Source organism: Nanorana parkeri, unplaced genomic scaffold, assembly GCF_000935625.1.
Source record: "Nanorana parkeri isolate BGI_ZX_2015 unplaced genomic scaffold, ASM93562v1 scaffold1047, whole genome shotgun sequence".
Lineage (NCBI taxonomy): Eukaryota > Metazoa > Chordata > Amphibia > Anura > Dicroglossidae > Nanorana > Nanorana parkeri.
This window is the reverse complement of record NW_017307315.1, coordinates 260,302-283,944: the sequence shown is the minus strand read 5'-3', so window position 1 is coordinate 283,944 and position 23,643 is coordinate 260,302. Positions and strand designations below refer to the sequence as shown.

The following is a 23,643-nucleotide window of genomic DNA, read 5'->3' as shown; positions in this document are numbered from 1 at the left end:
AACACACTTTCTGTTAGCGGGTATGTGCACACGTGACAGTTGCTGAAGCATTGCATTAAGGGACTCAGTGAGCAGATACAACCACACAGCGATATATTAAAGAGGTCTTATGGATGAAAGTGTGTGAAGGAAGGAGCTACTGATGCCTATAGGAAGCAGATGCATTATAAACAGGAAAGCAAGCTGTCCAGTCGTTGTGGGGCATGCATGATGACCCAGAGTCAGGTCATCAGTGAACTGACATTTTAGTGCTTTTTCAATGCGCTTCCTGTTTCCAAAAAAAAGTGCATACTGGCTTCTAGTTTGGATGTGCTGGCTACTAAAATAAACATTTAGTGAAATTACTGATCTCCTTCTGCAAATGCTAACTTCCTGGCTGTTATGTTGATCCTCTAGATCCTTGGTTCTCAACTGGTGGGTCGTGTTCAGTGGGTCAGCACATGACTTCCACTTTTCTAGATGAGAGGCTCCTCAGCCTCCCCCTAGCGCAACATTGTCCGTTCTCACGTCAAGCAGCCATTCAAAATATGCTGCCCGGTGCCGAGTGTCAGCTTAAGGTGGGATAGGATAGGGCTATGAGGGAGCTCCATCCATACATGCATTGCTTACAGCTCTCTCACAAGTCCTGTAGAGGTGCCTGGACCCGAGTAACATCACCTCTACAGGGCACGCAAGGGTGCTGTCCCAGCAATGCGCATATGGATGGAGCTCCGCCACAGCACAGTAGCCCAAACTGGACCCCAGGCTGAGGATCCACTCCAGTTCTCATAAGATAGGGAGAGTGAGAATGTCTGTAAGTGTGTGAGATTGTGTCTGTGGTTGTGTATGTCTGTCAGTGTTTTTGAGGGCCCGTTCACACTATGGGCCCTCAAAAACAGTGCGTTAATTGCACAGTCCCATGCGGTTAATGCAATGTACCATGCAAAATTGCACCCACTGCGAATTCTGGTGTGGGAGGTGTGTTGCATTGCCATTCATTTAAATGGCAACCCAAACGCACCTCCCACTCACAGTTCTAACGCCCGCACTGGAACGCACGGTACCGCATCGGTTCCAGTGCGGTGCGACTTGGGTCATGACTTAATAACCAAGGACAAATGTGGGTCCTGAGGCTACACAGGTTGAGAACCACTGATATAGATGACACAACTTACTTGCGACCTTGACCTGGAACAATCATGCAGCTAATGATATAGGGTATAAGTCAGGAAAGGTTTACATACTACTTCTGGGCCAATGACAGTGTTGAAGATATAACATCAAAAAGGCAGCTAGCATTTTACAGAAGGAGAGGTCTGCAATGGCATCACACATACATCACATCACACATACATCACACATACATCACACATACATCTCCCAGTGCAGGTTTCTGTTAGCTGGACACTTTTCCTGTAACATCAGAGACAGAGGTTCCTCCAAACACCTTCATGTCACCCAACTCACAACCTAATTGGCTTAATGGATCAGTGAACCTAACTGACAACTTGATTCAATACAAATACAGAAACTTAATAACATTCTGAAGTACGATTTGATATGTTTCAGAAATTTTGATATAACAGATAAACCTGAGATCTACCTAAACGCAACTGAAGTCCTGCCAGGGCATCACACAGCCTGAAATGGCTCACATCAGGAAATATGTTGTACCAGGGGGCAGACATGGCATTGCATATCTAAGTACTGCACCAAAAAAATGGGACCTACTAGTACAGAATACTAACGGCATTTTTATGATCACTACCTTGTATGTTACAGGTCAGTGAAACTACAAAAATGCCTTGCTTTAAAGCTGAACTCCGGGCACAAAAACTTTATGCATGCTTCTCTATAACCACTAAGGATATGAATCTACTTATTGTGCATCAAAAGCCTTTAGAAACCCAGAAATAAGAAATTAAAAGTAGCATTGAAATCATCACTGTGCTATATATTGCCTGTGCAGAGAGGGGAGTTATGGGAGGGGCCCAGCAGGCTCCACCCACAAGAGGCTGCCTGCAGAAAAGTACAGGAGGGGGCGGGGAAAAGACGAGTCACCCTGCACAAGCAGAGAGAGCAGTAGTGAGCGGTCTTTATTAATGGAGGGGGCAGAGACCAGACCAGTCACCCTGCACAAGCAGAGAGAGTAGCAGTGACTGGTCTTTAATACAGGAGGGGGCGGAGACAAGACCAATCACCCTGCACAAGGAGAGAGATCAGCAGTGAGCGGTCTTTATTACAGGAGGGGGCGGAGAAAAGACCAGTCACCCCGCACAAGGAGAGAGAGCAGCAGTGAGCGGTCTTTATTACAGGAAGCTCCATGTCTCACGCTGGATTACTGCACAGATCTGGAATTAAAACAAAAAGCTCAGCAACATTCAAGTCAGAATACTCTCTTGTGTTTTTGCTTATGCCGGAGTTCAACTCTATGAAAGATTAACTAAATATGTGAACTGAAAATAACCGAGGTGCTACACAAAGCACATTTTGCCTAAGATGGCAAACTATATGGAAGGTAAGGGCCATGGCCATAACTACAGATAACGGGTCCCCTAGAAAAAAAATGTAATGGGGGCCCTCCTGATGGCCTCTCTCGGAGCTATGATGATGCCAAGATCCCAAAGCCTCCTCTTGTGTATTGGAGAACTGCAACCACTCTGTTCCATGTTAATTTGCCAAAAACAACCTAATGGGGCCATAGTTACGCCACTGGTAAGGACGAAATTGGCTTCATACTCATTGCTCACACAGTATCAAACACTTCAAGCTGTCTTGCCAGCCCTGTGAAAGCTACTTATTGGTGATTATGATACAATGTTCGCCTATATACATGTAACAGTATCTACAGTCTATCAAACTTATGCTGCTCTGATCCTGGGGGGCGACAAAGATATTCCCCTATACACAGCCCACTTACCACAATGGCCGCTGACCTATCTGATTACTAATCATTCTAAAAACTAAAAAAACGAATCCTTCTCCAGCCCAATATGGCCGATTCCAGCACAATGTAGGCTGCTGTAGAGCAAAACTTAATACAATGTCGATCATCAGGCCCGCATCTAGCAACACAGAGCGTTAAGAGGTATTCCACAACTTAAGGCAATTTGTATTATAGGTTCACTGATCCATTATTCCGTTTACTAAAAGCTGACCCGGTATTCTTACTACCAGGTAAGATATGTCTAAGAATAGGGACAGAAATAAGGAAAATTAAAAAACTTTCAGAAGAAAGAAAATCTGAAGGTGCCCGAGCTGCAATACTACACTACTGCTATGACGGCGCCTGCGATTGCACTTACAACCCTATTAGTGTCCACTCGGGGAGCTCAGATTCCACTTGAATTAAAACATAAAAACAAAAACAAAAAAAAGGCACAAAAATGTCCATCGTGTGTTCTCCGTCCCGTCTCTCAGGATCTCGACATGCAGAAGGTGCCTAAAAGATCCGGACCAAATGACGCATTTGGCGCGCGATTGCAGCAGTTTTCCAGACGCCGTTGTTAAACCAATGTAATTTCTACATCTTCTGTCTTTTCTGGCGGCTGCCGCCGGTGGGCCTGTGTGGGCGGTGGTGGGGCCGCTCGCACCTGGAAGGAGAGAGAAGAAAACACAATAAACCCCTGGGGACCAACCTGGGTCTAATTTGAGGAGTATTGTGCGGCACTCGGGATAACTGCAGACACTATTCTGTGATCGGGTGCTTATGAAGGAAAACTATTCTGTAGACGGGATTCTACATCGTTTGGTATATTTCACAGTATCTTAGTTTTTTCGTTGCTGCCCAACTCTTTTTTTTAAAATCTTTTAGAAAGGATTGTGCAGAAACAAATATGAAAGTCAATTTTTAGGGGGCTGCAATAAGAGTGATCACTAGTGGCTCATGTACAGTAATGTGTCTGCAGTCTACGACTGTCCCCTGAAGCATGTCCCCAATCTCCAACTCCTCCTATACCATGTTATGCAGTCTCTGATCATCTGCTGTAGTATACCTGCTGTCTTTGACCTTCTTTTGTAGCTTGCCTTTAGTCTCTGACCATCTCTTGCAGAATACCCATAGTCTCTGACCATTTCCTGTAGAATGCCCATACTCTCTGACCATCTACTGTAGAATGCCCATAGTCTCTGACCCTCTACTGTAGAATGCCCATAGTCTCTGACCCTCTACTGTAGAATGCCTGTAGGCATAAGACTATCTACTTTGGTTTTGGTTAAAGGTTCAGCAGAAACACTTACAGGACGTAGCTTGCCTTGATATCCATCGGGGGTGATCCGTGGAGGCTGCGACGTTGAAGGGGATTCCAAGTTTATGTTATTTTCTGAAAAGAAGAAGAAAAAAAATAATAATTTGGACCACTACATCACATTTATACACACACTTAAATATAACATACAGGGGTTCTAACCTTTCCTCACTCTACTAACAAAAAACGTTTTTATTTCTGTATTGCTGATAGAGATTTTTCCCTAACTTCCTGTCTGGTGAAACCTTTGTCTCTGGACAGGAAGTGAGGGGTAGTCCCGAATAGCAGCTAAACCCAGCAAGGGATTCTAATCTTTCCATGCAGTATACAAATAATAGAAGATTTGGCTGGACATACAATTGCAGCTGAAGAGTTGTACTGTGTTAGAGGTGGCATGGTGGATAAGTGGTCAGCACTCTTGGCTTGAATCTCTATGTTCTAAACCCGCTGGAGATGCAGTCTGCATGGAGTAGGCTTTCCTTGTGCTATTGCAGACTTAATTGGAGTTCTCTGGCTCTTCCGAAAACCCACTAAAAACCAGACAGGTATCTAGACTGGCACCTGACCAATCTGTCCCTGTGATGCTTGTAAGGATTGTGAGCTGCTCTTGGTCTGAACTGAATGGTTCTATGTACTTTGTAATAACTTTGTATACAAACAAGAAATGAACAGATGGAAGGAAGTACTTATACCAGAATGACAACACAGCTTACTATGCTTTCCACATAGCCATAGCTATGCTCTTAGCCAATCTGCCTCTTGAAGCCGATTCATGTTGCCTCTTGAACTGATTCGGTAACAGATGAGATGCGTTTAGGCAAATTACAGAAGGGGGACAGCACCAGGGTAGTGATGCTCATTCACAGTACTATGAGCACATTAGATGCAAGGAGGCGATAAAGAGCCTACAAAGCTGCTGACTCTGCATAGCAACGCTTCTTTCAAATTAGGCAATATGTAAGGCGTGTGGGTTTTGTTCAACTGGCTACATAATAAACATTCTAGCAGGTAAAACAGTTCCCATAAATGCATTTTGCACAGTTTCCTCCTTACCAGTGACAGACGGGGAGCGGGGGAAGTACAGAGAGCCCCGTGCCTTGTCGGGACTGTATATGGGGCTGGTGGGGGGCTGGTCATACAGCGGCAGAGGAGGGAGGAACGTCTGGGGTTTAGGTAAGGGGGATATCTGTAAATGAAGAACAAACATAGTTGCATGAAGACACTAATACTGTATACAAAGTCTGCTCTTGCAATCAAAATATCATACGACACCAACATGATTACAAATGTGATTATGTAACACAAAACAATCAGGTTTTAACTTTTTCATTTAACTGCTATGAAATAGATCTTATTGGCTGATGTTCACCCAGTATATATAGTAAGAGAACTAGGGTCCAAATCTGGTCAGAGTTGGCAAATTCTAAAAGCAGATAGTATTGGGAGAGTATAATGTACTCTTCCCAATACTTAGAGCCTGCAGCGGCTCTCAAGATTGAGAGCTAAGCGATCAGTGGTTCGTGATCGCTCAGCTCTCGATCTATAGTCACCGCTCCCCACAGGGATTACCCCTCCCCTATCCATTCCTCCAGTGCTCATTGGAGAGACAGACAGGGGAGAGAGGGGGTGGGCCCAGTTAGCTCAGGCTCTAGAGAGGCAGAGTCAGTTGCCAATCAGGCAGCCGGGTGGATCCGCACAATATTGTCAGGATCGTTCCCAGCTGTAATACAACTCTGTACTGTCAGCAAGTAGCACTGTTAGATGCTGACTTCAAGTCACAGGAGAACATTGGTAATTGTATCCCTTTGACCCAAAAGAGGAATAAACCCCCCGAAAATGATACCCCCAGATTGTAAAGTGTATGGTGATCCTATGACACAAACTTGACATGTCTGCTATAGTAAAATGACGCATTCAGTAGCAATCAAGAGAAAGACAATGAATGTCGCCTCACCTGAATGTCTTCTATCCACTGGGAATCTCCATTCTCAGACCCCACCAGCTCCTCCACCAACACCGATGGAAAAACACCAACGCGACCGTTGAACTCTCCCTCCCAGAAGCCGTCGTCGTCCTGGTTCTCCTTGTTCAGGATCCGGATAATGGCTCCTTCGGGAAACGACAGCTCGTCTTCCGTCTGGCCATCGTAATCATAAAGTGCTTTCACAAAACACACTGGGGACACACAGGAGGAGAGAAGGAGACGTTTGTAGGTAAAAGGGAAATCAGCCGCAGGATTAAACTCCACCTTCTCGTATATTATCTCTTCTACCAAAGGATTCAAAATAAAATCATCACATTCAATTGTTGCAAAAAAAAACTTAAGTGTAAGTAATGAGGAACTTCTATTATCTGCTTCTTTTTCAGCTATTATATATACGATTGAAAGGGTTTTGTTATATCTGTTCTTCTCCATAGATGTAGAGAGCCATGCCCCCCCTAGGACAGGAAGTGCGTTACTGGCAGGATCACCAGGGGAAAATAAAGGAGAGGAAAAAAGCAAACATGGAATAAAGTGGTTTGAAAGTGAATGACAGGACCCTGGTGGCTGCCGAAAATTCCGCTTACCACTTGCATCGCCGTTCGTACTTCCAGACACCATCTCGGCGTCGTTCGAGTTGCTGGATGTGTGAGATCGGCTGTCCAGAGCAGCCAGCGACTGTAACATGCTCAGCAGGCTGTTGGATGTGGGAAACTGGAGGTACTTTTCAGGCACGTATCCCACCTGACCCGATTTATTCCTTGCCTGGAGGGGTTGACAATTCAAAGTTTGCATCAAGGTGAAAAACAAACAAACAGGCTGCCTAAATCAAAGCACGGCTAGCCCACAGCATGTCATATGCTACATAAACTATACAACCCATGTCTGCTATTTTTTATGACAATAATGCTTGTACTGCAGGGACTCTTCTCTCCGATACAGAGTATGAGTCTGAATTTCCAATAAAAATTAGAGTGCATTGCCAGATTGGAGGACATGCAGATGTTTTACCACCCAATATCCGGAGGAAGGTGTCTGACCATCAGCCATTTCTTTTTTTAGGAGAGAAAGAGGATGAATAAGGGCTTTTTGTCTGAAAGTGCAGGTATTCTTCAAAGACAACCAATCAGCAGATGTCGTCTGTAATAACAAATCTCCCAACCAAACTAAGAGATGACTTTGCATCTGGCTGTTCCATCTCCATGAGGACAGACAATCAACTCCCTTATAACAATGACGCTATCAGGGTTACAGAAAACGAAAGGCTCTGTTGGCGGTTTGATCCACTTTAGCAACCCAGATGGTGCCAGTTACTAGGGTTAGGGTAAGAAACAGGTCAGCCTTTGTGGGGGTAACGCAGTACCTCCAGTGATACATTTGAAGGCACTGTCCCTTTATCAATACCCTGAAAATGCGTCAGTGGAAGTACACCATCTCTCCAAGCTGCTGAGTGCGTACCCCTTTATCATGGAGTATCGCCTATGGAAATATTGGCCCCGCTGGCTGTCAAAATACCTGAACCATGCCTGCATGCAATCAGATTGTTCAGGTATTTTGACAGCCAGCGGGGCCGACTAGCAAGATACTGAAGCTTGGCCCAGCGGGAGATTCCTCCATGCACACAGTTTAGCGTAGATGGAGGAATCTGTTGCACTTTTTCCATCTGACCATAGAACATCTGCAGATAATCTATAGGTGTATGGCCAGCTTTAGACAGCAGAACACATGAGGTCCAATTCACCAGCTTTACACAAGGATAGGGATCTTTCTATTCATCTGTGTGAATGTAATTCTTAAATCTGACTGGATACAACTGTCATAACTACCGTATTTTTCGCTCCATAAGACGCACTTTTTCCCCCCCAAAAGAAGGGGGGAAAATGTGCCTGCGGCTTATGGAGCGAATCCCGACGCCCGAGACATGCAGTTTCGGGCGAGTAGTAGGAGCCACTGCTTGTTTAATACGAGTGATCTAATGAGATCACTCGTATTAAAGCCGAGCAGCAGCGATCAAGTTCAGCAGTAGGAGCCACTGCTCGTTCAATATGAGTGATCTAATGAGATCACTCGTATTAAAACCGAGCAGCGACGATCGAGATCACCATAGAGCAGACGAAGAACGGACTTTCTTTGTCTGCTCTGTGTGATCACTAAGACCGTGGCGCTGTAATCACAGCGCCACCTGTCTCAGCGGTCACTAACTGCAGCTTCTGTCATAGAAGCTGTGTCAGAAGCTACAGTCTGTCGAGTGCTCCATAAGGCGCGCCGGACCTCCCTGCGTCCTATGGTCCGGTGCGTCTTATGGACCGCAAAATACGGTAAATGTTTTTAAATAGAGATCCCTATCCTTGAATTAAACCGTGTCTATGGGAACCCAGAAACAAATTCCCTACCAGCCCATAAATGTACACAAGAGTGTAAATACCTTGACCCAATCTTCCATGTCTCCGTCTTCTATAACTTCCAGCATCTCATGCTCCTCTATGGTCAGCTCGTCGGGCTGTGACGACTGGAAGAAGAGGTGAGTGTTCAGAGGAGAGCGATTTATACAGAACAGACACAAGACGATTATCACCCCCATCTCTATGACCTTGCCAAAGAGAAATGGGAGGCAACCCATCACATCAAATCTATATCCTGTTTACTTTCCTTCTATGCCGCTCCTCTGTTGTGCGATACACGTTATCAAAACTGACTTTTTCACCTCGATGGCTTTTTTTTTTAAGCTTTACAACAACATTCAATAGCAAATCTGAGCAAGCTGCATCGAATGCCCAGCTAATGTAATCCTCAAGATTGCTGTAACAGCATAAAGCCCCATCAGTTTATCCATCACAGCATTTTGTGAGCCCAGCACCATGGCGCAACTATGGAACCACATGGGGCTTCAGTAAAATGGCAACCAGTACATGGTCTCCTCAATGACAACCCATCAAGGAGGAACTGAGTGGGAAAAAAGGGCAATGATGGAATTCAGGGAATGTGGAGACAGTTTGTGTCTAGGTCAGCATTTCTCAACCTTTTTTTACTCAGGGCACCCTTAAAAAGTATGCAAAATCTCTTGATGCCCAAGCCTAAAATGTTAGGGGGGACCCCATGCAAAGACACACAGAAAAGTGGGTTTCCTACCTTTGCATCAAACTCCTCCCTTCAAATCAGGAGCCTCCATTTACATCAGAATCCTCCCCTCCACACCAGGAGCCCTCTTTTCATACTGGAACCCCCCCCTTTTAAATCAGTGTCCCCCCTTCACTTCAGAGCCCTACCATCAGAAAATACTGAGGCGCCCCCGAGGAAGCCAAAAAGGTACCCCAGTGTGCCACGGCACCCTGGTTGAGAAAAGCTGGTCTAGGTGACAGTACACTAAAGAGCTATATACAAGATTCAGTGGTATGCCCATAGTGCAGCCATACAACTGCTTTAAAAAACAAAAATAAACAAAACACACAAAAAAACAAAAAACTAAAACACATTGCATGTTTATAAAGCACACCTAAAGCCAGAGAAGCACTATCACCTAACTTTGTATTCCAAATTTCCATAAACGGCAGAAATTTGTAGAAAGTACAGGGTGAAATAGCACGTGTTGTGAATCTTATGGTAATTATGTTGTCAATCTTTCTACTGTAAACAAGACATACAATTTACAGTCCATATCCTAGTTAAGAACCTTTGGGAGAGCCTAGCACCAACCTGGTACGAGTAGATGACCTTGCAGGTTAGCGGATAATTCCTTAGTGTTCCAGAAGGACTTGAGCTGCTGTCATCATAGGCATCCATGCTGTCTTCCATCTCTTCGCCATCGTCTCTCTCCAGATCCGCATTTCCCTGTAAACATACCAAGAGACAATTAAAGGGAAACTAATGCTAAAGGGTGCGTCAGGTTGGGGTTCCATTCACAGGGAAACTAATGCTAAAGGGTGCGTCATGTTGTGGTGCCATTCACAGGGAAACCTATGCTAAAGGGTGCGTCACGTTGGGGTGCCATTCACAGGAAAACTAATGCTAAAGGGTGCGTCATGTTGGGGTGCCATTCACAGGGACACTAATGCTAAAGGGTGCGTCATGTTGGGGTGCCATTCACAGGGAAACGAATGCTAAAGGGTGCGTCATGTTGGGGTGCCATTTACAGGGAAACTAATGCTAAAGGGTGCGTCATGTTGGGGTGCCATTCATAAAAAAAACCAAAGGAAACTAAATGTCATCTGTTCACAATGAATGGCACCACAGTGCAGCAGTATGAACAGGTAATAAAAATATGAGGTCTCCCAAAAACTTCTCCTCTCACCCTAATCTAAACGGATACACAAAACACGAATATATAGGCTTTCTGAGATGAGAATAAACCTCAATAAAGTTGAGCCAGTTTAAAAATTTTTACAAGGCTTTAAGTAACATAGAAAACATTAAAATACCCATGAACACCCATAAAAACAGATCACAATTGTTAGCAGAGGATAGTCAAAGCCTTGAGGAGCAAGACTAACCGATTGCATCTATTTATACAAAACCCATATGGTATCAACAACCGATCTCCTCCCCATACTATGGGACCGATGTAGATGACATCACTTCCGGTCCCATAACTGTCATTGCTCGGCTCCTGAAGCCCAGCAATAAGCTAGTGAAGTGTGATCTGCACTTCAATAGCTTATTTCAAATGTAAAGGTGATACTAGGGGTCTTTTGGACCCCCAATATCACTTTAAAGAGTACCTGTCACTGCCAATATGCTATCACATGGGGGGGGCTTGTAAGCCCCCACTATGTGATACAAATGAAAGTAAAAAAAAACAAAAAACAAACAAGTTTTCAAAATAATAAAATAAATGTAAAAATACAAAAAAGTTTTTTTTTAAAGTACCCCGCAAGCGCGCGCATCTTCACGTAAACACGCGTCAGGTGCGTCTACGTATGAAGATGACGATCGCGCTACACGCCAGAGTGAGAGCAATAATTGTCAGGGCAATATTTGCGCGTATCTCTAAATTGATGACCTGTGGGGGCTTTTAAAGTGTCATCTATGGACTTTTTGTGGGGTACTGAAATTTTTCGCAGTTTCACGGATGCACACAATTTTTAACCTGGGCATGTCGGGTATCTATTTGTTGTAACCTCCTCTTTTATTGAAAAAAAATGTTATTTTATTGTGCTTTTGGGCACTTAAGTGCATTTTTCACTAAATTTTGGGGTTTGATAAGGAGTTGCGCTAATATCGTGCAATATAAACATTTGCAACTGCCACCATTGTATTCTATAGGGTCTTGCCTTTCAGAAAATATAAAATGTTTGGGGGTTTTAAGTAATTTTCAGGCTTAAAATGTGGATTATAACATGTAAACAAAAAATGAAAAAAAACCCTGAATTACATCCTAACCTTATTTTTAAATGATAAGGCCCCATTCACACGTATCGACATACCTTTTGCAGCGGCCGGGATAGCGCGACTTTCGGGGGGCCATGTTCCAGCGACGGTGGCGCGACCTTCTCCGTCGGGCTCCATTAGAAGAAAGCAAAATCCGCCGAAAAAAGGGTCCTGTAGAAGCGACATGGAGCTAAGACAGCTCCATTAAATATCATTAGCCGGCGACTTCTCGCGATAAATCGCTACGTGTGAATGGGGCCTAAATGTACAGGTTTGTAAACGAGGGGAATTAATCAAGTCTGGAGCAGACAAAATCTCGAGCAGCTGTGCATGGCAACTAATCCGCTTCTGTCTTTTATTTTCAAATCTCAACTAAAGAGAGATGCTGATTGGTTGTTCCAGATTTTGTCTGCTCTCGTTTTGATAATTTACCCCCATTATATTTCAGTAAGGTTTGCCCAGCTATGCTCCAAAAAGCACATGTCTTCTATAGTATGCCAATAAAAGTGTGACTTGGAATGTGTTGATTTGAGGAATATGTATGTGCTGAGATAGTCATTTTTGGAAGAATTAGAATTGCAAACATAGAAAACAAGATACAGCGAGAAAAACATGCCAATGGGTCACTGACCTAATAGTGCAGCACAAAGTTCAGACATTACAGTCTGTGTGCTTTTGAAGCTAAAGGTAAAGGACCGCAGTAACAAAACTGGCACCCTTAAAAACAAGCGAGCAAAAGGTAGCCACCCCTCTTTATCCCCTTCTATTCCGCATCATTCACAATTCCCAAAGCTGAGGGGGTGTTAATCCATGTCTAACCTTTGATGGGTAGCAGCTGACACTGTACGTGTAGACTCGGCTATCGCTGACAGCTCTGTTACCCACCCAGTCAGTGGTTCCCAATCATGTCATCATTATGTCCCATCAGAACGTGCGGCGGTCTTGTTGCACTCCTGCACACCGGATGTCCCAATAGCAGGGAAGGGTGCTATTAGTGACTGCGGATGGCACCGCTTGTTGCATGAATCGTTTGTAAGAATGTCACCAGCACTCCAGAAGTCCTTTCCGGATAACTAAGTGTTCATTTATTAAGATCCATGTCAAATGAAGTCTTTATTTTACATAGTTCTTAAAAAATGACCACTTGCTTTAACCCGGAAAGGACTTCAGGAGTGCTGGTGACATTCTTACAAGCCACTATGTTCAATCACTACGATATGACAGCGATTGCATCCAGACTATTTATAAAATGCAGATGCAGCCTGAGGGCCTGTTCATATGAGTTTCTGATCAGGTCCGGATCTGCAGACGCGGTGCTATGTGTTTCTGATGCGTTCCAGTTAAAAAAAAATAAAAAAATGTTTTTTTGTCTGTTTGCTGGAGTGGGGCTGTCAGTATGTTAGCTGCAGTGCAGTGCGTTTTTGACGCGTTTTGCGTTTGCAGACCGTACAAAATGTGACATGCAGTATTTTTCTGTTGTAACCTGAACGGACTGCGCACGTGAGAACTGTAGCCCATAAAAGACATAGGGATACATTGGGATGCATTTTTAGTGCAGGAGTGTACGGATCAGGTCAGCACAGAAAACGGACGTCGTGTGAACAGGCCCTTAAGGTGGCAATGTGCTTTCATTTTATACTGTAATCGTCAGATACAGCTACCACATTAGAAAAAAATACATTATAAAAAAAAAAAAGAAAAGAATATATGTTGTTTACATTACTGTGCATTTTTCAATAAAATATATAATAAAAAAACAGAACAAGGTATTTCTTAAAGGAGAACTATGAGGTGAGTGCTTTTCACTCACCTCATAGTTCTAGCCGACCTGTGACAATGAGACTGTCACAGGTCGGCTCAGTAGATTGGGAAGTGAGTGAACACATACCGGGTTCGCTCATCTCCCGATCCTGTCACAGCTCTCTGCCGTGACAGGGGAGGGGCTGGATTCCCCCCCGCTCCAATCAGACAGCGCTGACTGGCGGAATGGACGGGGGAGGGGGCGGGTACAGCTGGCTCTGCCTCTAGATAGGCAGAGCCAGCTGTCCTAAAGCAGCTGGGCGGATCCAGACATAATTGTCAAGCTGTAGCTCGCGGTATACTGAGCCTAGGGTGACGCGAGGACGCTAGTTTGTGTCCTCCCGTTACCCTAAGGAGAACTATAGGGAAAAGCCTTAACACCATAGTTCTCCTTTAAAACGCTCTAAATCAAAACCTTTTATGTCCTTAGAAAATTGATTTAGGTAGGCAGATAAGTATAAAGAGTTATTGTCAAGTTTACAGCCGCACACGGGCAATGGCCTAGCTGGGAATTTGGCCTACACAGTGGCGTCACAAGGGGGGTGCGGCCCGCACCCGGGTGACACCATTGGAGGGGTGACACCCAAATGACTGACAGTTATTTTCGTGTCACCCCCTCTAAAAAGTAAGGCGCACGGGGAGGAGCGAGAGCCTGACAGTGTCAGGAGAGAAGAGGGGCCCGGGCGGCATGCCTCATCCCGCCGGGTGAACGCCCCCTCCTCTCTATGCCAGCATCCATCACCAAGATGGCCGCCTGCAGGCCTCGATTAGATGACCGCACATGCGCGATGGCACCACTGTGGGGTGTCACCCAGTCTCCGCTCCGGGTGACACCCGGCCTTGGGATGCCCCTGGGCCTAGGCATCTAAAACCTCACTACTCAAACTCACTAGCTGCACCTGGCACATCCAGTGGTAAAAGATGTCCTGCGCCTCAGCAGTGGAAGGTGCTTGTGCTCCATTCAGATGGTTAGAAGACTTGATTTTTTTTTCTTTCAAACAAATATAGCTCTGTCTGCAACCAATGTTACAGAGCGGTAGCAGAGATTTTGTGTTGCTTTTCCTATAAGTAAAGGATGTTTTATTTAGAACTACAGTTACCATTTATAAAGAGAAGACAACCAAAGCCATTTAGTGGAGATAATGGAACATTCTAGTTTAGCTCAAAGTTAATGACAAAGCAGAGTGTATATTTTCAGCACCAACTTCCCGGCACGCTGGACAGATAATAGACGAGGCTTCCCACCCAGACGTCTTATTTACATGTTCGGAGGATGGGATGGCTAACAGAGCGAGACCAGTGAAGTATATTGCCTAATGTCTCCCATTACCTGGCAGATGATTTTCAGCGATGCGTCACACAGACTATTAGCCTATATTAGCTACAATGTCTAATGTTTAAACGTATTATAGAGGCTTGTAGCAGAGGTCACACTCCCTGGCCCTGGGAAAACCTTGACCTGCACTTTAGAACCCCCTTGCTGTGTTATGTGAGCAATTTAAACTAATTTATTTTTTAAACAACTTGACTTTTCACTGCAATCAGTGGCGGAACAATCACCATAGCGACACAGGCGGCCGCTATGGGGCCCGGCCAGGACACCCCCCTGATGCTGTGTGGGCCGCCTGGGTCGCTATGACATCTCAGGCTGCTGGCTGTCACTGGCGGCTGTGAGGAGGAATATGCCGCAGCGCCACGTTCCTCCTCACAGCTGCTGCTGAGTCAGTGACAGCCAGCAGCTGTGGAGGAGGAGTCTGGGGTCAGCAGCAGAGGAGGCGGGGCCCGGCGACGGAGGAGGCAGAGAGCGTTTGGGGCTGACAGGTAAGAGGGTTTGACCAGCCCACCTGAGACCCTGCAGAGCTCACCATAGAGAGTCTATAGTAGGCTCTGCAGGGTCACTACCAGGTGGGTTGTTTGGGATAACAGGTGGGCGTAACTAGAAATCACAGGGCCCCATACAAAATTTTGCTATGGGGCCCTGTGATTTCTAGTTACGCCCCTGACTGCAATACTTATATCCTCACCAATGCTGTCCCCAAAGGCTCAATGTTCCTCCTGCTGTTGGTCTTCTAAACAGAATGATGTACGGAGTCGTTCACCCAGCGCTCTTCCTGTGAACCCAGGTTGTCAAGGACCCGTCCCCTGAGGGTATGTCATCAGGCCACCCTGGACTAACAGGAGAACATCATTATGTGGCAGCATTACAGTTCTCCCACCACTGGAAGAAAAGGAACCATGACATTACATGACCAGACTAAAGACCCCCTAAAGAATAAGCATGTACATATAACTGTAAAAAGATGAAGAGGAGTGCGCCAGGTAACTTGGAGTTAGGCTTTAAAGAGAAATCACTCACAAACCGTCTTATTATATATGAATATTTGGTTCAAACTATCATAACTTACAAAAGATCTAGATTTACCCCCGATATAGCTTTACTTGCATGTACCTGGAGCTGAGAGACCTCCAGAGGTCTGGCAGCTGTTGCCCTGACAATTGCCTGATCTTGTGATTATGATGCAATGTCTCCCAGCTTCTGAGTATTAAAGAACAGAACCCCAGTTACTCACATTCTATTTTTTAATAGAACCCGTCATGTCAGGAATATCCAAGGTGCCAATGCCAAGTTGTTTTTGTAAATTTGAGTTTCAATACTGTAAATGTTACACTTATTTCACTTGCATGTGAGTAACTGATCTGGAATAAGCATAATGCATATCAGGTGTCAGGACAACTGGGTAAGAGATTCCCCCAGGAATGATGTATACGAGCCATTAAGCACCTTCCAAGACAGGCCAGCAGTGGCAGCTAGCATACTTGTAACATGACACACTCCTTTTATTTATGGGGCTCTGTTGTGGAGACTAAGGAGCTGGATAATAGTAAATCCAGATAGGAGAGATGGACATCCTTGCAATGGCAGCAGTGGATGCACAAGCCTGGGAAGTCAAGTGTGGAGATCATGTCACTTGGGTCCTCAAAAGATACAAGAAACTGTTAGGCAATTTAAACTTCTGAACATCTACCAGACACTGAAATATCAGGTTTGGGTAGACTGACCACATACTGAAAACCTGTACTTATAGAAACACAGGTCTCCTTTCATCATCTATATTTTGTGGTTGCAGCACCATGGATTTATGGCTTGTGTACACAAGCTTTGTTCCCATGAGAACCCCTTAATTTTCCATTAAAAGTGAATTGGAGTGCAAAAACAGTCCAGCAGTCCTTAGGTGGTCAACTGCAGGCCAGATGGAGGTCAACTGCAGGCCAGAAGGTGCCAAAATGAACTCGGAAGGAACTTTGATGAAAACAATAAATCTTTAAAAGAAGTTGCATTCCGACTAATGTACAGCACAGTTAAATCCTTGACCTCACTTTACTTCATTGCAGTCAAAGTAATATGGCTTGGTCAAGGACCCGCCCTCTGCCTGTAATTGGATAGTGAAGAAGAAGCAGCTCATAGATGGGGTCATCCTTGTGCTTTCCTCACCTATCAGCGGGTTCTAGAAGAGTCCAACTAGGCTCAGATTGTTTTCAGCCTGTATCATTGTGCACAGGATTCCAGGAGGCTGATATACAAGCAAACAGAGGTACTCTATAATGTTGGACTGAATAGGGAATGCTTATAACTCCCGTCATGATTACTTTCTGCCATCTGTGCACCATTCCAGAGCTCTCCCTGCATTGTCTATCCAGTAGACAGGAAGTTAGAGGATGTTTCCAAAGTGAATGAGGTCACTTCTTGAGAACAAATGTCTAACGTGGAACATATGTCCCCACTGGAAGAGTTCACTTCTATTCTTCTTCTGATGGCAACTCCAAATTTAGGGTTTTTTTTTTGTCCACAATGGTCACCAGGACAAAGAGCTAATCTCCCCAGTGGGGACCAGACAACAATAAAAACCCTAATGGGGGTTATGACCCTTCACCACTCGTTCCAAAATTAAAAATAAATAAATGTTGTATTTTGATACAATAACAATTATTAGTAAATATCTAGTTATGGTTCTTTTAGAACACCAGCACATTGATCGCTGTCCTGAAACGCTAACGGTTTATGAAATGCACAATGAAGAAAAAAATGCTACGCAAGCTTCATCCATCTGCTGAAAACTCAACGTCTCCAAAACGCATGGTGGATGTAAATATTTCTTATGACTGCGCTCTTTGTGAAAAATAAACAGATTGTGCCGTGATGACCAGATGGCAGTAAACAAAACGCTCTGAATTGCTCGCATTCCTTGGCACCTGCTGCTGTAACCGGCACCATACGGCTGATTGTGGAAGAGTGTCTGGAGCGAGGGAGCCAGTTGGTAGGGCGACTGAAGTCGCTGGGACACAACCATGTCTGCGTGTGACAATAGTCTAGAGGGACTGATAAACACAGGCAAAGCTGGAACAGTTGGTGAAAAATGGAGGCCAATTATACAAAGGGACGCAATAAAAACTCACAAAACAGAGAAGCTTTACGACAGCCAGTATTCAGTAATGACGCTGCAGGCCCCATGTGTCCTGACTTCCCGATGTGAGCAAACAAGATTGACAATTGCTGACTGCTTAAAGTACATCTAAAGCCAAAAGTTTATGGAATGCAAGTTGGCTGACTCATTAAAACCAATGCACACCCTTCATAGCAGTCTCAGCAGTTGTTAAAAGACAACTGAAGCCAAAACTTTTTGTTGTTGTTGTTTTTGGGTTAGGGCTGCAACCAACTAAATCGCTAATAATCAGTAATGAGAATAGTTGGCACAGATTCTCATTATCGGTTAGTTGGCCTGGGTTCCCTAGTTCACTCCTCCATGCGGGGACCTGGTGTTCATCGGCTCGGTGCCCAGTGGTGAGGAAAGAACAACCAAAACCCCCCTATGCCTATGCAGCTTCCTCCTCTACGCTGGGAGTCCGCTGCGGTCTGTGTCCCCTCAGATCCCTGCTGCTTTCCCCCGCCTCTAACGGCAGCGGAGATCGGAGAGCACAACAGCCAATCCACCTGCCAGTGGCCAGCGGGGAGGAGAGCTGCAGGACGATCAGAAAATATGTGAAATATTTGCTGATCGTTCCCTGTAATATTCAAACATTGCACTAGTCAGTGCATAGTATTCAGATAGTGTTTCCCCAATGATGTATGAACAGGATGGGCTTACTATCGCCTCGATTAATGAATGAACAGGAAGCCTCTGTACAGAGTGCTTGCTGTTCATTGAGTGCTGGGGCTGCAGAAAAAGAGATTAAAAAAATAGTAAAAAAAAATAAAGGAGAGAAGAAATGAAGCCCCCTACCCCATTCCCCAATTATTAAAAAAAATATAAAATAAAGAAGAGAAAAAGTAATTCTCGTTTTTGCCCTGACAAATTCAGTTGCGGGATGTGCCTTTCATTTCAGTGGCACCCCAAATGTGCCACCCGCCTGCGCTGCGTGGTACCGCAAAGCCGTGAGTTCCAGTGCGGAGTGATTGCAAAGAATTGTGGATGCAGTTTTATCCTGAAGTAAACTTTATGTTCTTGTAACACTGCATTTAAAATTTCCCTGGAGACTCGGCTTTATTTCTGTGTCCCCCCCACGTTAGATTTCTCTGCACTTCCTGCCCCCAGACCCACAATAGGAAATTAGCAGAAATCTCCTGAAAATGAAGGGAAACGTAACCTTAAACAGTTGTCACTGTCCCTTACTCCCTCCACCGGCTGAACTGACCGAAAGTTGATGAGCGTGTACCCTGCGTAAGGCCTCATTCACACTGCCGCGCGTACGTGCGTATTGTACCATATGCCACCTATGCAAATAAATAGCTCCATACACACAGCCGCGTATAGAACCGTATATTTGCGTAGCGTATATATGTGCAAAAACAGAATGGAACAGAGATGCGTCTGGGCAGCGTATCTCTGCGTATTTACGCGCGTACTTGCGTATAACACATTAAAAATTCAATTACGAGTGATGCATTCTGGGATTGCATATAGTGCACGCATATACGCGCATAGATGCGTATATACGCAATATACAATTTTGCTTGCGTTGTGTGTAAATGAGGCCTAACAGTGACAAGGAGCCCCTGAGACTCACCAAGTGCTGAAGGAAGGTATACCAAGAGCCCCCCACCATCGATGTACCCATAGCTTTAGCATAGCTTTTGTTTTGTATTGGTCATAAAGGTCAGTTGTTCAGCAAGAAACACAGTGTTAGGGTTACCAAGTGCGATGATCCGTTATTGATCAAGGTTGGAAGGCTGGCCCATCGCTCGTTCTCCAGTTCTTCCATCACCTGGTTCATGGCGCTCTTTAACCACGTGTCCACAGACACCCCGATCTGTCGCAGAAGATCCAGGCGAGCTTCAGCCTTCAGCTTCGTGATCTGTCGGAGAACCAAAAAGTTGTAAGAAAAAACACATCTGAATATTTGTCACTTGGTCAATGACAAGACGTGTCTCTGAAACCCACATTGGAGTTATTAACATGAACATGGAGTTATTAACGTGAACATTACATGAAGTGCAGACGAGGAGTGGGTATGGTTCGTAGTACTGTACCTCCTGTACATTACAAGAAGCACAGACGAGGAGTGGGTCTGGTTCGTAGTACTGTACCTCCTGTACATTACAAGAAGCACAGACGAGGAGTGGGTCTGGTTCGTAGTACTGTACCTCCTGTACATTACAAGAAGCACAGACGAGGAGTGGGTCTGGTTCGTAGTACTGTACCTCCTGTACATTACAAGAAGCACAGACGAGGAGTGGGTCTGGTTCGTAGTACTGTACCTCCTGTACATTACAAGAAGCACAGACGAGGAGTGGGTCTGGTTCGTAGTACTGTACCTCCTGTACATTACAAGAAGCACAGACGAGGAGTGGGTCTGGTTCGTAGTACTGTACCTCCTGTACATTACAAGAAGCACAGACGAGGAGTGGGTCTGGTTCGTAGTACTGTACCTCCTGTACATTACAAGAAGCACAGACGAGGAGTGGGTCTGGTTCGTAGTACTGTACCTCCTGTACATTACAAGAAGCACAGACGAGGAGTGGGTCTGGTTCGTAGTACTGTACCTCCTGTACATTACAAGAAGCACAGACGAGGAGTGGGTCTGGTTCGTAGTACTGTACCTCCTGTACATTACAAGAAGCACAGACGAGGAGTGGGTCTGGTTCGTAGTACTGTACCTCCTGTACATTACAAGAAGCACAGACGAGGAGTGGGTCTGGTTCGTAGTACTGTACCTCCTGTACATTACAAGAAGCACAGACGAGGAGTGGGTCTGGTTCGTAGTACTGTACCTCCTGTACATTACAAGAAGCACAGACGAGGAGTGGGTCTGGTTCGTAGTACTGTACCTCCTGTACATTACAAGAAGCACAGACGAGGAGTGGGTCTGGTTCGTAGTACTGTACCTCCTGTACATTACAAGAAGCACAGACGAGGAGTGGGTCTGGTTCGTAGTACTGTACCTCCTGTACATTACAAGAAGCACAGACGAGGAGTGGGTCTGGTTCGTAGTACTGTACCTCCTGTACATTACAAGAAGCACAGACGAGGAGTGGGTCTGGTTCGTAGTACTGTACCTCCTGTACATTACAAGAAGCACAGACGAGGAGTGGGTCTGGTTCGTAGTACTGTACCTCCTGTACATTACAAGAAGCACAGACGAGGAGTGGGTCTGGTTCGTAGTACTGTACCTCCTGTACATTACAAGAAGCACAGACGAGGAGTGGGTCTGGTTCGTAGTACTGTACCTCCTGTACATTACAAGAAGCACAGACGAGGAGTGGGTCTGGTTCGTAGTACTGTACCTCCTGTACATTACAAGAAGCACAGACGAGGAGTGGGTCTGGTTCGTAGTACTGTACCTCCTGTACATTACAAGAAGCACAGACGAGGAGTGGGTCTGGTTCGTAGTACTGTACCTCCTGTACATTACAAGAAGCACAGACGAGGAGTGGGTCTGGTTCGTAGTACTGTACCTCCTGTACATTACAAGAAGCACAGACGAGGAGTGGGTCTGGTTCGTAGTACTGTACCTCCTGTACATTACAAGAAGCACAGACGAGGAGTGGGTCTGGTTCGTAGTACTGTACCTCCTGTACATTACAAGAAGCACAGACGAGGAGTGGGTCTGGTTCGTAGTACTGTACCTCCTGTACATTACAAGAAGCGCAGACGAGGAGTGGGACTGGTTCGTAGTACTGTACCTCCGGTACATTACAGGAAGTGCAGACGAGGAGGGGGTCTGATTCGTAGTACTGTACCTTCTGTACATTACAGGAAGTGCAGACGAGGAGTGCCTGCCTTTTTTTCCGGGTCAGGTACTGTACATTACAGGAAATTGTACAAACATCTGTTCAGGTTGCATTTAAAGTAGAACTCAATGCAAATTTAATTTTTTTAGTTTTGATTAGTATGGTGTGGGGTTAGAGTCACTGTGAGGACAGCAAAACAAATGTTACAGGGGGTTAACCCTTCCCTATGCTATCCAAAACTAAAAAAATGTTTTGGGGCTGGAAACCTACAGACCCTATCTTGTTCGTAACCCGGGGACTTCCTGTATGTCAAATTATGGAGGATCATGTGACTCAGCCATGTGACAGCGCTGGGCCAATCGGTGGTGTCACATGGGAGGTCCCTAGCTAATTGTAAGCTACAACTCCAGTGAGTCGACAATTGAATGGTGTCAGCGCTGTCACACAAGGATGGGGAGAGAGATGGAAATGGAAATTTTACGAACACAGGGGTGTCATTTCTTGCTGGTGGAGCAACAGGAAAATAAATATGTTACTGGGAAGGGGGCCATTAACAATGAACTCCAGGCAAATATAAATTACACACATTAAAGCAGATCTGTAATCATTAATACATCAGTAAATGTAATGCAGTGTACCTTAGGGTCCCAGAATTTAAAAGATATCACACTTTTGCATTCCCTGCACAGCAGAGCTCAGAGTGGGAGACGGAAAAGCAGCACAAGGAGCCAATTAGTTCATATGCTGACAAAAACATGCTGATGTGCTGCTTTGTCATAGGCTGTGGGTGGGTCCACGACAGCCCAGGTTTGCAGGAAGTGGGTTGAATATTGCCGGCCAGACTGAGGACATCTAGTGGTGGGCTGCCCTATTTATTGAGCAATTTTATTACCTTGAAGTCAGCCTGTGCGGTGCCTTGCTAGACTGCTTTAATAATAAATGAGCATAAGACTTTATTAAATAAGGCTGCTGGAATCTGGGAAATTCATTGGCATGTAATACTCATATCCATATTTTTTGGCTGTAGTCAGACCATTTCACCGATCGCCCTCAAGCAACAGCGCCAACTGTGTCGGCACAATCAAGAGGCTAAAGAATGGAAGACGACACAGAAAATAAAAATGCTGTCTGCACTGTCCTGAACTCTGCTGATGGTGCAATTTCAGCCAACTCTATTCATGCAGAAAAATCCATCACAGGCACTTTAGCTTTGTAGACAAACATGGGCACCAGATGTGATATTCTATATAGATTTATGTCATTCAGGGAGCCCAGGGCAGGCGTGCCGAGCTCAACTGAGTGTCAGATCAGGGAGAAAACATTGGCAAGGTGCTGCAATAGAGTTCCTGAAGTCTCCATGTACCCAATTCCAAACCCTGTAAGAGCATTATGAGGGCAATATACCCATTATGAATTACATTTTAAAACATTTAAATAGTTCACATTTTCTGCAAATAAGTAGCCGGTGTACAGTGTAACGTTCCCCATTATAATCCACTTTTCTAATTGAATGAAACAAAAGCACATAACCCTCGCAACCCCTCCCCCCCCCGCGGCTCTCTGACTCACCCAGCCAGCGGCGCAGGATCGCAGCCAGACTCTATGTTCACTGCAGGGGGCGGGGTGGGGGGATATATTACAATGACACCTGGAAGTGGGGGGGATATATTACAATGACACCTGGAAGTGGGGGGGGATATGTTACAATGACACCGGGAAGTGGGGGGATATGTTACAATGACACCTGGAAGTGGGGGGATATATTACAATGACACCTGGAAGTGGGGCGGATATGTTACAATGACACCTGGAAGTGCAGGGGATATATTACCATGGTACCTGGAAGTCGGGGGATATATTAGGCAAGTGACCATTTTGTCTCTGAAGTCGATGTTTTGGAAGCAGAAATAATGGACAAGTGTGAGGATTTGAGTGACTGTGACAAGGACCAAATTGTGATGGCTAGACAATGCGTCAGAGCACCTTCAACCCTGCAGCACTTGTGGGATGTTCCCAGTCTGCAGTGGTCAGGACCTTCCAAAAGT

The 23,643-nt window shown here is 45.2% G+C and overlaps 1 protein-coding gene across 1 annotated transcript in view; it reads right to left on the bottom strand.

Moving 5' to 3' along the window:
* Positions 1–3,233: 3,233 nt before the first annotated feature.
* Positions 3,234–23,643, bottom strand: part of FCHSD2 (FCH and double SH3 domains 2) — a 159,992-nt gene continuing 139,582 nt past the window's right edge. Inside the window, exons 15-22 of the mRNA XM_018567426.1 lie at positions 19,561–19,722; positions 9,901–10,035; positions 8,633–8,716; positions 6,795–6,972; positions 6,181–6,401; positions 5,280–5,412; positions 4,219–4,301; positions 3,234–3,572 (exon numbers count right to left, since the gene is read on the bottom strand). Coding sequence (XP_018422928.1) covers positions 3,486–3,572; positions 4,219–4,301; positions 5,280–5,412; positions 6,181–6,401; positions 6,795–6,972; positions 8,633–8,716; positions 9,901–10,035; positions 19,561–19,722 — 1,083 coding nt within the window. The 3' untranslated portion in view covers positions 3,234–3,485. The remainder of the gene's footprint in view (positions 3,573–4,218; positions 4,302–5,279; positions 5,413–6,180; positions 6,402–6,794; positions 6,973–8,632; positions 8,717–9,900; positions 10,036–19,560; positions 19,723–23,643) is intronic.